At 36.5% G+C, this 13705-nt stretch overlaps 1 protein-coding gene across 9 annotated transcripts in view; it reads left to right on the top strand.

Annotated features, from left to right (window-relative positions):
* Nucleotides 1-13705, top strand: part of ANKIB1 (ankyrin repeat and IBR domain containing 1) — an 89998-nt gene that overhangs the window by 45406 nt on the left and 30887 nt on the right. For all 9 annotated transcript variants that reach the window (XM_021386592.1, XM_021386594.1, XM_021386596.1 and 6 more), the window contains 2 exons: nt 3693-3875; nt 12218-12335. In XM_021386592.1, coding sequence (XP_021242267.1) covers nt 3693-3875; nt 12218-12335 — 301 coding nt within the window. The remainder of the gene's footprint in view (nt 1-3692; nt 3876-12217; nt 12336-13705) is intronic.

Consider the following 13705-nt stretch of genomic DNA (forward strand, 5'->3'; position numbering starts at 1 on the left):
CATTAAAAATTTGACATTTCAGTTGCCCAGCTGTAGCTGTGCACTGGCTTGAACTGTATGCTGTTCTTTATTTTCTGGCTTTTCATTAGTCCTCTCTTTAAAATCTCAGCTAGTGTGTTTTTATGTCCATGGCCAACACTCTTTTTGTTCTATTATTATAAAGATCATCCTTCCTTTGTAGTTTTCTGAGATTCTAATGAATGGAAACTGCTTCCCTATGATGTTTTCTATGCTGTAAATTAAGCCTCTGGCTGTCTGATCCCATAGTACGAGAGGAGTTTGGAGGATGCTGCTATTAGATGCTGATATTTAAACTCCAGTATCACAGCCTAAATCTGTGGCCTTCTCTGCCCCATGTAGTTACTGCTCTGCAAGCCTCATGCAATAGTTTGTCATCAGCACTTCCCTAGAAATTACTTAAACGTGTCCTGAGTTTCACCAGGGAGGCAGGTCACAGTTTTTTCTGGGTAAATTATTCTCTGATCCAGCTAATTATGTTAATAGTAACTGGATTACACACAGATATTGCCTTGCTAGTCCTGTACGCTAGAGTGAAACTCCTTATTTGTAAAGGTTATATGATTGATTTAGTGTCTCTTTCGATGCGATTAATTTATAAATGAGTATCAGGCTGTGTCCTAGGTCTAAGTTAATACTGCTCTTAAGTTGATTGTCAACTTTTATTTCTTTTAGATTGGACAAACAGGAAATAATGGATTGCAAAGAACCACGTACTTCTTTCTCATTCTGTTTTTTAATGCCACTTGTTTGATCCAGCTGCCTGATAAATTCAAGGTGCAGGGTTTTTCAGTCACAGGTGTTCCATGCAGCCCTCCCCAAGAAGATCTGTTCATTTTTAAACATTATTATTTAGAAGATAAATGTGTTTCATGTCAGAAAATGAGGAATATTGGGGCTTAGCACTCAACAACCTCTTTGAGCCAAAGCTGGTGAAAATAAAATAACACTCACATGAAATGATCTGACATGAGTCAGTCTTAAGTCTTCCAGTATTGTCTGTAGTCCTTCAACGTGAGCAGCAACACTACATTATGAAAAGCAGGAAACAGAGCTTATTAAAAAAGAATTTAACAGTAATCTCTTTGTTCCTGAGATTTAAAAATCTGAAAAATCTGGTTTTTAGCTCTGTTCAGTAAATTGAAGGTTACCTGGAATTCCCAGATTGCTTTTTGCCTGTATTAACTGCTGCATGCCAGGTTTTGGGTGTTTATTGTCACTTCAGAGCAGCATTCCTCATTAACTGTCTCTTTTTTCCATAACTTTTCAGGGAACCTCAGTCCTTGTAACTTCTATCCCCACTGTACCCAGATAAGGAAAGGGAAAAAACATACTCGTGTGTGGCTGAACCACCTACTAGCTGAGGTTCTTCAGAGTCTTAGTTCTTCTCTATTCATATGTGTTAAATATCTTCTCTGAGTAGAACATCTGTGTGGAGCACATTGCTAAAGATAGGTTGGGCAAAGTTAATGTGCTTACCTCCAAACGCTGAACAGAAAAAAAGGCTTGACTTTTATACTGAGTAGATTTGATTTCATGCAGATATATTACACGATCACAGCGTATTTGGTATATTAAATAGCATTTTTTATTATTTAAATTCTTTATGTGATTAGATTATTAGTATCCTTTTAATTTTTTAACAGACGTAAGGCTTTTTAACAGTGGCACCAAAAAAATAGGGTATCATTCTTAACGTCGGTTTACACATTTATCATCTTGCAAATCAGAGTTGGAGCTGCATAAGTCTATGGAGTTCACGTTTATTTATTAATTTTCTTCTTCAGAAGGTGTCTTTTAAGATTCTGTTAAATTTATGTTAAAGTTTAAAATGTACAGACAGAATGTGAAACTCAAGTTACTAAAATTTTAGCACTGTCAAGAAGGTAAAATAGAATAACAAGGTATGTGTAGGCTGGATATCTTGATAATTATCCTAGTATTATCTTAATTTCTACCTAATACTGTGCTTGAAGAGAAAATGTGGTGTCATACTTGATGACACAAATTTCTGCTCAACTAAATCATGTTACTGTACTGGTTTGCAGAATTTTTCTTTTTACATATCTTTTTATTTTGGAGAACATGGGAAAAGTTTTCAAAGAATCTGCAAGACTGGTGAGAGACTCTTTATCAGGGAGTGTAGTGACAAGACAAGGGGTAATGGTTTTAAACTGAAAAAGAGTTGAATTGTATTAGATATAAGGAAGCAGTTCTTCACAGTGAGGGCAGTGAGGTGCTTCCACAGAATCCCCAGCTAAGTTGTGGACGCCCCATCCCTGGAAGCGTTCAAGGCCAGCTTAGATGGGACTTAAAGCAGCCTGACCTGGGTGTTCCTCCTGCCGTTGGCAGTAGGGTTGATCCCTTCCAACCCAAACCATTCTGTGATTCTGTGAATTATTCCAGAATAGTGAAATTTACTGTGTTTTATAGTGACAGCTTAAAGAAAAACAGTACGTTGAAGGTGAAAATTAAGAAGTGATCATAATCAAAAAGATGTTGTGAAGAGCAGGTCTTTATGTGGAAATTTTATTTTTTAGAAATAAAAAAAAAAATTGAAATTTTTATGGTTGAAGTATGGGATAGAATTGTTATAACCATCACGGTCTGAAAACAAGATGATTGTAGGTTTTGGTTTTATTTAGGGTTATAGTGAATCATTATAGTAGTAAGTGATTGTCCTGAGCGCTCCACCATTTGAAGTTTAGTATGTGTTATTAAGGCATCATAACAAATCAGCAGATTTGTGCACTCTTGGCTTTTGTATGGCATTTGTTTTGCTTGCTTTTATCAAATCAGTTTATAGCAGGAAACAAGTTTGCAAAGATAATGAGAGCAGCACAATTAGTGTTTATTAGCTAGAGACTCAATTTCTGGCTGGTTACTGGCACGAGGCGGTGCCACTATACAAAGCTGTATTTTATATCAAGCATTCGATAAGCTTAGTGTGTCCCAGCATGCGTGCTATGTAGTTGTCAGTAGAAAAATAATTGCTGGTTTTGCAGTCGGTTGCTTTAGCTTTTGATTGCATCATGTCATTTCTTTCTCTCCTGTCCTCAAAAATAAGGTAGAGCTACCAGTGGTGCTGAATGCTATTTACGTATTGATACTCTGTCCTTCCTCCCTTCCTGGCAATTCTCCCACCTTCTGTCACCACCAGTGGATCACTGTTGTGAAGAATGGTGGAGTTATACCCGTATATAAAGAATATTTAAAGGTGGCTATAGCTTCATCTTGCTGGGTGCTTGATGATCTCAGGCCCCTCATTTTCTGTGGAGCACTGACCATATCAGTACAGCGGAACTTCAGTGATCAAACCCTAACAAAAACACATTGCCTTGTAACGTATTTCTGTGATTTTTTGATTCCATGGAATTACAGTAATATAGCTATAATTGTATATTAAATCAAGCAGTAATTTATTTAATAACAGTTACAATAATTTATTAAGTAGTAGTAAATGAATTTCATTATTAATTATTTATTCAATGATTTGTTTATAACATATTTAATGACATAATCTTTGTTTCCCAAAGGCAATTGCTGCTATATTTATTCCTTCTTTCAGTTTTCCTTGTTCTTATTTTTTTATTCTCTTCATGAATGATATGTCATTTCATCAGGGTGTTGTTAGGGGTGGTAATTGGTAACTATTTACTCTTTTTACCTTTCAGCTTCTGGTAAAACACGGTGGAGACTTGTTTGCAGAAAATGAAAATAAAGATACCCCATGTGACTGTGCAGAGAAGCAACACCACAAAGAATTAGCTCTTAACCTGGAATCTCGAATGGTGTTTTCACGTGATCCTGAAGCTGAAAGCATTGAAGCTGAATATGCTGCTTTAGACAAAAAAGAGGTCAGAGAATACTTTAAATTTACACATTTATATTTGTAGCAGTTACATTATGATGAAATATTGTTAAATATTCAGCGTGCTTTGTACTGTATATTTGGAAGACATTTCTTTTGAACCCAGGTCTTTATATCTTCCAAGTTAAGCAGAGAACATAATAGTTCTGATGTCAAATCTGAAGAGGTTTTTCTCTTACACTTATTTGCGTGGATTACCTTGGAAGAGTTGCGAGCTGGAAGTCTAGAAGAAGTGCAGGGTGGCCAGTGAGGTGGGCAACAGTCTCCAAAATGAAGTTTTTACAGATTTCTATTTCATGAGATCTCTTTCTGCCTAAAAGTAAGAAGTGGAAAAATTCTGAAAAAGAACATATATCTGTGGGACAGAATAGTAAAAACATTATCATGGATCTGCCTAGACCGAGACTGAGTTGAATGTTATCAAAAACCAGCTGAGTGGTGTGGGATTTAAAAACAATTATTTTGCATTCCTGTTTTATAACATGATGCTTGAAGCTACTGCACATCAGAACCTGTATGAAAGACAGATGATAACAAGGATTGTTATTTTGAAGTCAGTTTTTTGAAGAGATGTGAAATTCACTGACACAAATTTGCTTAAATTACGATGTCTTACTGACTGTGATTATAAATAACTAAAAGTCTAAGTAAGAATATGTAGATAAATCAGAATTCAGGGCAATAGATTTCAGTTTGGCTCCTCCCATCAAAAGTAGTACGTCCTTACGTTTTACTAGCTCAGTCCTCTTTGGCCTGGTAACAAAAAAGTTCATTCCAGTTTAAATAGGAGTAGGTTCATATCATGTCAGCTGTTTCCCAGAAAAATGCCAGGTGTGGTCACTTCTATTTTAAAGTTAGAGCATCTTTGTTCTGTTCAGTTAATTTTCTGGCTAGTTTTCTTGAATAAATTCAAATATAAACAAGCTTGGTTAAATTGTTCACTCCTAGATGACAGGTTTTGAGATGAGGTTTAATATAATTTAATTGTGCATTGAAATAACAGCAGCAATTAACTCATTTTAGTTTCTCTGAATATTCCCCTGTAGAGACATCCAAAGTGTTGAGGAATATAAATCGAAATTACATTTTCTCTACGGGTAAAGTCACTTTAAAAGGCTGCTGCTGTTTCTTGCCATGATTGCAGTTTGCTACTCATTGGTTGTACATACAGAACTATTTGGATGGTTGTGCTATCAGCTGGATCATAGCAGTCATTTTCCTTAAAAGAAGAAAATGTCTTACAGGGTGGTGATTTGTAACTGTTTTATTTAACCTGAATCATTCTTATCATTATATGTATATCATGGCAATACTGCTAAAAGAATAGTAAACTTACAGGTGGGGCAAATCATAAACTCCTTGAACAATCTTTTCAGCAAGAGAAAATAATGTCTTACAATTGCTTACGGTAGATAATTAGAGCTAAATCAACTTGAAGACTTGTTAGTTAGAAAGGACTCAAGAGAAAAGTAATTGTGTTAACTTGGGTTCCCTTCACTGAGACAACTAGAAGATACAGCTCTGTTCCTTGTTTGACTTGTTTCTAGCAAAGTTGCTAAGCATGAGAACTGAAGGCAGGCCTGCAGACCTATGTCTGTCTGAGGCACCATGGCGGCTTTCCTAAATATTCTAAAGATTCACAAGCCAAAATCTGTCACCATGGAATTTGGCACACTGATTGATGGTCTTGGAGTTTTGCACAGAGCAAATCAGCCTTCATAGTTTCTTTCTTTTTTGTTTACCTTGCTTTGCAACTTTTCAGTGGGAAAGGTTCTCAGACTTCTTGTGTAACTGCAACAGCACAAGTGCTAGCACAAGAGACAAGGCAAGAATATGCGGCCAGGGGACGTTCATCTTTCAGTTCTATCCGTCAGAGTGGCCAAAAATAAGTGAAAAAGATCAGCCTTAGAAAGACTGGCAGTAAACTGCAATCCAAATTACTATGTATCCAGGTTCTTTAAATCTGTGGACAGATGCCTGGAGTAGGCAGTAAAAGGTGTTCTTAGCACTGGTCTCAAGTGATGCCTCAAGTTTTTATATTGACGGGGCATGAGAAGTAGTCTGCATCCTTCAGAACACTTATCTTAGCCCCAAAATTGCCTCTCAAAGATGGCTCTGTACTTCTTTCCCTCCATTTCATTGAGGGAAGTGAATATGCAAAAAATGCATATCTAATGTAGTATTAAGATAATAGTTGTTCGGTGATGCCCTTCAGCGTACTTCTGAAAAATGAAAATTTAATTTAATTGAAGAACAAAACTTTGGAATGCCAAAAAATGCATTTTCAAAGTGATTCATCTCTTGAATTAAGGTTAGAGGAATAAATAAAACATTTTAAAACACAAGTAAGACTTCTTCCCAGGGAAAACAGCTAAACAAGCTTAACTGCAGTGTTTGTGATGTGCATGGTAGTATCTGGAATGACAATACCTAATACATTCCCTGCCAGACTTGCCATGTTTATAGCAGAAAATAATTGTTCTTTTTCATGCAGACCAGAAGATTTTTTGTAGTGCCCTGTGCAGTGTCACTGAAATAACTGTATATTCAGTGTAGTAACAAAGCTTTGTTTCTGATGTTAAGAGCCAGATCATGTTCTTCTCATTGAAATATTACCAAGGGATTGTGTGAGTGTTCATGCTTACAATTGAAACACTTGCAGTAGTGGAAAAAAAATAGCTTCCACATATCTTCCTTTATGATTACAGAGGCTCTCAAGCCTATGGGGAATACAAGCTGAAGAGTAGACCCACCTTTCAAGCTTCAGAGTCTGATAGGAAAGAGCTGTCCATCTTACAGCTGTTCAGTTAATTCCTTACACTGGTGTTTCTGAATAAAACCTATTTCTGTCATACAATTATACAGTCTTTTAAAATCTCTTCCTGCTATGGTGATACATAAAGCATAGATTTTTAACAGCATTTCCATTTCACTTCATTTTTAGAACACCTGAAACATTTGTAATGAGCAAATTGGAGAGAACAATTAAAGATGGTTAACAAACAGGCTCTAATCATTTAGAAGAACAAATTTTACTCTACGTGTGTTTCTACAAAATACTATATAGAAAAAAAGTAACGTACCAGCACACATATATTCTGTATTTCCCTATGGAAAATGAAAATGCCAAGTATTTTGAGTTCAAAGTGTGAGTCTCATCACTGTCAGTAGTTGTAGCAAAAAAAATCCATCAGTAATTTATGAGCAGTGGAAAGGTTATTAGAGAACAAGCCAGAAGTATAGCTCAGATGTCTGTCTTGATTATTTTCTCCTCTAATGTTAATAAACATTCTCCAAAAACCTATGGGAGTTAATTAACTCTTATAGAAAATCTAAGTTTTTGTTTATTTTTAAAATCTCATTGAAGTTACACTAAATACTTATGTAACAAGACCCACAAAGAGCACCACGTCCAGCTCCTTACCCCACACAGGACCATACAAAATCAAAACCCTATGTCTGAGTGCATTGTACAAATGTTTCTTGAAGTCCAACAGCTTGAGGCTGTGACCACTGCCCTGTGGAGCCTGTTTAGGTGAAGAACCTTTCCCTAACCCCGACGTGACCCTCCCCTGACACAGCTCCATGCCATTCCCTTGGGCCCTGTCACTGTCATCAGAGAGCCGAGCTCAGCGCTGCCCCTCCACTCTGTGTGAGGAGCTGTAGGCTGCCATGAGGCCTTCTCTTCTATGGGCTGAACGAAGCAAGAGGCCTCACCTGCCCCCAGTCTAGTGTCATCTGCAAACATACCCATGACATGTTTTTCTCTAGCTGTATGCTGGACATTTTGTCCAGAAGGATACTTGTCATAAAAGGAGATTAAGTTAATTAAACAGGACTTTACCCTCAAGAACCAATGACTGCATTGTCTTTCAGGTGTTTGTCAATGGTTTACGGGCGTTCAGCCCAGTTCTGTGACGAATGGGACGGGGGACCCATGGACCCACGCCCCGGAAAAAGGGAAAAAAGGGAAAAAGGGTAGGGAGATGGGCCTGAGAACAAAACAGTGGCAATGGTCTGAGGAGAAACAAACTAATTTACTAAATAAGATATCGGAATGCAAAATAACACACTATAATACAATATATTTACAATTTAAGCTGATAAATCCAATAAAATGAGAGAGAGTGTCCAAAATTAAAGTAGGCATTACTCTAATACGAACGGTGAGATGGCTGGGGAGCGAGATGCTGCCAGGACGAGAGATGGGCAGAAAGAGAACAGACCTCGTGATCTGCGAGTTTTTATCTTTCCCTCTGACCGGAAAACGGTAATGGTAGCAAAGTCCTCTGGGGAATGTAGTAGTTCTTCTCTTCTGAGAACCAGGTACATACACTACATGATGTCATGATGTGGAATACAAATAACCAAAAATCATAAAACCATGACAGTGTTTTTCAATAACTCCCGGAATAATCTTCTCCATAATTTTGCCACGAAAGTGAGACTGACAGGCCTGTAATTACTGGGATCTTCTTTCTTGCCCTTCATGAAAACTGGGACACTTGTGCCAGCTTCCAGTTGGCTGAAACCTCTCTAGATTCCTAAGAACGCTGAATAATTGGGAGTGGTCTTGCAATTACATCTGCAAGCTCTTTCTGAACTCTAGTATTTATTCTAGTATAGAAGCATCTTTGTGTTTGTGATGTATGTCTGGAAGATAATAATTTTGCTTCAGTCATGTAATGCAATGTTTAAAACTTGTATAAGAAACACCTGGGAATGAGCAGAAGTTCAGAGCAGACATCCAGAACAGTTTTGGCTCTCTGTCAGACTCAGAAAAATACACTGTGTAATCGCAAAGTATATGATTTCTTTGTTCATTTTCCTTTCATATCACTGAATACTGCAGCAATACTCTGCTAGTAGATGTATCAAATGTATAGTAAGTGGAATGATTTTCTTCATTTCCAAAATTAATGTCATATGAATATATAGAGAGTATGTATAGTATAGCAAGTATGATACATGCTAAAAGTTCTTTTAAAACAAATAAAATGTGCTTCATTTCTACATACAGAGAATGATTTAGTAAGTGAAAGGAGAGAATGTAACTGTAGGTAATTAAGGTGTATATGTACATACATACCCATATAGTACATATTTGAGTTAAATGGAGTATAACTAATTCTTACAGTACATAACTGCATTAACTATAGAATCCCATTCACTCAGAAAGGAGGATATTTACATGAAGTGCATTTGACACCATTTAATTATACAGTCATCACTGTATCAGATAAAGTGTGGCTTTGCCCTTTTCTATTTTAATGATACTTTAAAGTTATAGGAAATAATAATACTTCAAAATGAAAATGTTAAAATAATCTTTTGCTCACATATTAAAAATTGTTTCAGGAGAAAAAATAATGATATAATTTACGATGCCTAAATATTAGTGATAAAAATGTCGAGAGGAAGGTAGTTTTTTTTTAAAAAGGCTTATAGAGAATATAGAAGTGTTGAAATCCATGGTGAGAAGATCACCAGAGGGTTAAAGCAGTAACTCAAATAGAATGTTCCAAAATCATTATACAGTTAAATAAGGCTAATACTGAGCAATATATTTTTCATAGCAAATATCAATAAAGAACTCCTCTATAAATGAATGTTAAAGGAGTTCTCCGAGCATCACAAGCTGGAAACAAAATCCTTAGCGTGTGGCAACACAGAAATAAGGCATAAATGTCTGAAGCAGCTGAAATACATTTTTCTGTATTACATAAAGAATATTCATCCTTTAGTTGTAAGACATAAAGAATATGTCTTAAGGATGAATATTCTTTATGTCTTACTAAAAACTATGTCTTTACAAGTATCTGCAAGATTTTGTCTTGTAGACTTGAACATTTTTAAGTGTTCTCATTGTATGAAGTCTTCACTCTGGGATTTCCAGATTCAGCTACTTAATAGTGTCAGCCCAAATTTTCTTTTCTTTAGACTTCTTCGGTGGGCTCATATATAGTTCTATTAAAAAAAAGTCTAAAGTTTCAAATACATTCTTTAGAAATGTTTCTCTCACTGAAAAAGATAAAATTATGATTCTTAAGAACTTCAGTATCCAAAAATCTCTGCTGGGTTGTATGGAGTGCTCCAGCTGAAATAATATAATAGTCTATTCCTCAAAGGAGATAATTGCCAGGGTTTGACCTAGGACCAATCAGTTTGATATACCTTTGAACATAGCTGCAGCTCAGAATAAAATACTAGGTCCTAAAATATGCATTTTTTGTTTCAGGTTTAACACAGAAGATATTACTTTTTATGATATGTGTGTTCTTGAAGAAGTGAGGACTGTTGTGCTGACAAAGCTACTTATTTTACAGTTACAATTCAAAATGCAGTTCAGGTTCTGTCAAGATGATTTACTCATTGCTCCAATTCTTTTGCAACATATTCATGCAATTATAATCATTCTGGCATCCAGCTGTTTGTATCCTTGTCTTCCTGACATGTTTTTATAAATGATCTCCTTTGTAAGAAATTAAGTAGGTCAGTCGAATTCCAGCACGCTATGAATCAAGTGGCCCAGATTTATTTCAGTTCAAGCCTTTAATGTTCAGATTGCCCTTTAACGTATCATGCGTAATTGGCAGTGGAAGTACATACAGAAACTTCCTGGTCTTGGGCAATCAAGATAAAGGCCATGACGCTCACAGTCCATTTCTCTTATGTTCTTGCTTTCTCCAAAAGGACAAAGACCCAATGCAAATTTGTGGCAGCATTATTCTTGCGTCACCAATATTAAGAAGTTCCGGTTAATATTAGCGACTAGCTAAGAGAAGTCGTCACTGGGGGAGTCAGTTATGCTTTTAGATGCACTTTTTACAAAGTTTACCACGATATCTAGAATATAGGGAGCATGTTATGTTTTCAGAGTAGATGTCTCAGAAGAAGAAAAACATTTAGAAGTCAAGGCTGTACATTTCTTCCCATCTCTTAGCTTTCTGCTTGTGCACAGCATACTTTTACTTGGATTGTCAGCTTCCAAGGGCAGAATCAGTCTTCTGTTTTCTGTGTGTTTGCACATACATTTGCATACTGCCTGGCACCAAATGGTCCTGGAATATGCTCTACATAGAATCAATATATGCACAGGAAATAATAATAATGTGTGGTCTGAACTGCTGTTGTCCGCTATTACTGCTGTTCTGTGTCCTTTCTTCCAAATTGGTAAAGATGGCTGCTATTTGGCACTCCAGTTCCGAATTAGTCCTGAGCACAAATCACTGTTATCTCAAATGCTTGAAATCTTTTGTTTACTTGTGTTTATATAAATCAAACCAGTGCATCTAAGAATAAGTTCTTTACAAAGCCTTTCTGTGTCCATTCTCTTTATGTATCCTCCCACTTGTTTTTCTGCCTTCTGAGCATTTTCCCTGACCAGAACTAACAAGTATATTACTTACTGTCATCTTCTTCCTTTGTTATTTTTAAAAATGTTTCTGTAAAACATGCGTATGCATCTCCAGTATCTTGGCTGGAACTAGTTCAGTATCCTAAAGTTACTTCTTTTTGTCCTTAGATTTTGATTTTTTGTTAGTGCTGTAATAAGGGGATGCAAATCCTGACCAGGAAGGCGGCAATTACCTCTGGCGATGTAGTGCTGTCAGAGTGTGGCCTCTGTTTCTCAAGGCGAATTTTGACATCTTTGCCCCCAGCCTCCAGCTGCATTTCTGGTCATTCTTATACTGACCTCTCTACTTCTGTGAATCTGGATATTGCTTCCAAAGACCTTTACCTGATTCTGTTCATAAACTTCTCTTCTTACTCTCTAATGTCTCAATATATCTTCCTCCTGATGAATGCAAAGTTAATGCATCTCACTCAATTCTTGCATAAAGTCAGAGAACCTGCATGCAACATATACTATCCTGGTAATCAGTCTTCCCTGAAGTCCATAGTTTAAATCTAGTCATGCATTCTCGTGCATGTCTCAGTATTTCAGTTTTAATCACTTCAAAATTCAATTGTATTCGATGGAAATGCAGCTTCCTTGAAAGGGGAGTGGGAAGGGAAAAGGAGAACGAGAGAGTTTATATTAGGCTAGTTCATCATTTGAACGTGGCCTCCAGTTATAATGGAGTACTGTGGAAATACTGTCTTTTGGATTTTGGATTGTACAAAAATCATTCTACAGTATTGCAAAATGACAATGTTTCTATATAGCTTTGCATGGTCTTTGGTTTGCACAATAAATACATTTTGTCACAACTTGCCGCACAGTTGAGATAATTATCAGTAATATCACTTTGAATGTTTTCATTTTAATGTAGAATTAGAGGAAACACTGCTAGTTGTGAATTATCTTTCTCCTTCTTCCCAAAGCCATACGAGGGGCTAAGACTTCAGGATCTGCGGAGGCTTAAGGATATGCTGATAGTGGAAACTGCTGACATGCTTCAAGCACCGCTCTTTACTGCAGAAGCTCTTCTCCGGGCACATGGTAATACAAAACCTTAAAGACTGAAAAAAAACCTGTTTTCAGCAAAATCAAAATCAGAGTTGTGAGTGCGTTCACTTTTTATTCTCAAGAAAAAGAGAAGTAATGGTTAATCGAATAATAGGATGTAGTTCACACAGTGTTTCAGAAAGAAGTACATCTGCAGCATTGAGGCAGACAGGAAAGTTGATAGGGAAGTGATTCAAACTAGGAAATATAGCGGATAATGTTTTAACTTAAGCAATGTGGAGAAATAGAGCTTTTCTACTTTAGTGAGAGACACAGAAGTAGAACTTCCATGGTTTTATATATAAAAAAAAGTCAAAAAAGTTCATTTTTCCTATTTTTATCAGACCATTGGTTTTCTGCTGTTACATATTTGTGCCTAAAACTGCATCAGAAGTTATTTTCCTTCTTATTTTTTGTCACAGTAAAAGCTGTTTGGCCATTGCAATGTTTGGAAATGGCCTTGAGCTTTAATGCAGGGAACTGTCTGTCCTTTTAAGGATTTTAATAGCTACTCTTTAAATATAGGCTATAGGTTCCTGTTGTATATTTGTAACTAGTTTAATGTCAGTGAAATCAGTCTGTGCTCTTGTGTAACTGAAGCTGGGGTTGTCAGAATTCAGTGAGGTCACTCCAGACAAAAGTATCTGTCTGAAGCTCAGTGGAAGCTTTAGGCTTTGATTCATCCATTCAAAACTTATGCTTACTGAAGCCTCCACATTGTTACTGTATGCCAAAGAGACTGCTCAGGCAGTTAATGGTTTCCATGCTTATCGCTGTATTGCTGGATTAACTTTTTGAGCCCTGTTATTTTTGTGGGTTCTCTGTAAAAATAAAAGAGCGTATTAAAAATGAAATAAGAAAATATTCTTGTAAACCCACAGAATATGGCTGACTGTTATAAGCTGGCATGGTACCCTATGCTTATCTCCCTTAAATTATTTTTTTTGATAGTTTTCATTCCTTTTACCACAGCATTAAAGCCAACATGAACTTGTGCCAGTGATTTTCAGTGCCAGTGTGATCATATTTAAGGCAGTCTTTGCATAAATGTTTTTTTAGTGTTAATTATTCTCGGTATTTATATATACAATATTTGGATGTTACTTTGGGTTCTCAGAAAATGTCGTTGATGCTAGATATTACTAAATGCTTAACTTAGTGAGTAGGCATGTTTTGTGCCTTGCGCACTCTGAAGAAGAAAATGATGACAGAACTGTTCAAATTAACAGCACAGTTCATCATGAGTCCAAAAGCAGTGAGGTTGATGTGAAATGTTCAGGAATGTCTGCCAGCATCTGGTGAGCAGAATTGAAATTTGAGAAGAAATTGGTTGGCGTTGCAAAGGGCATTCCATTGATGTTGCC

Source organism: Numida meleagris, chromosome 2 (genome assembly GCF_002078875.1).
Source record: "Numida meleagris isolate 19003 breed g44 Domestic line chromosome 2, NumMel1.0, whole genome shotgun sequence".
Lineage (NCBI taxonomy): Eukaryota > Metazoa > Chordata > Aves > Galliformes > Numididae > Numida > Numida meleagris.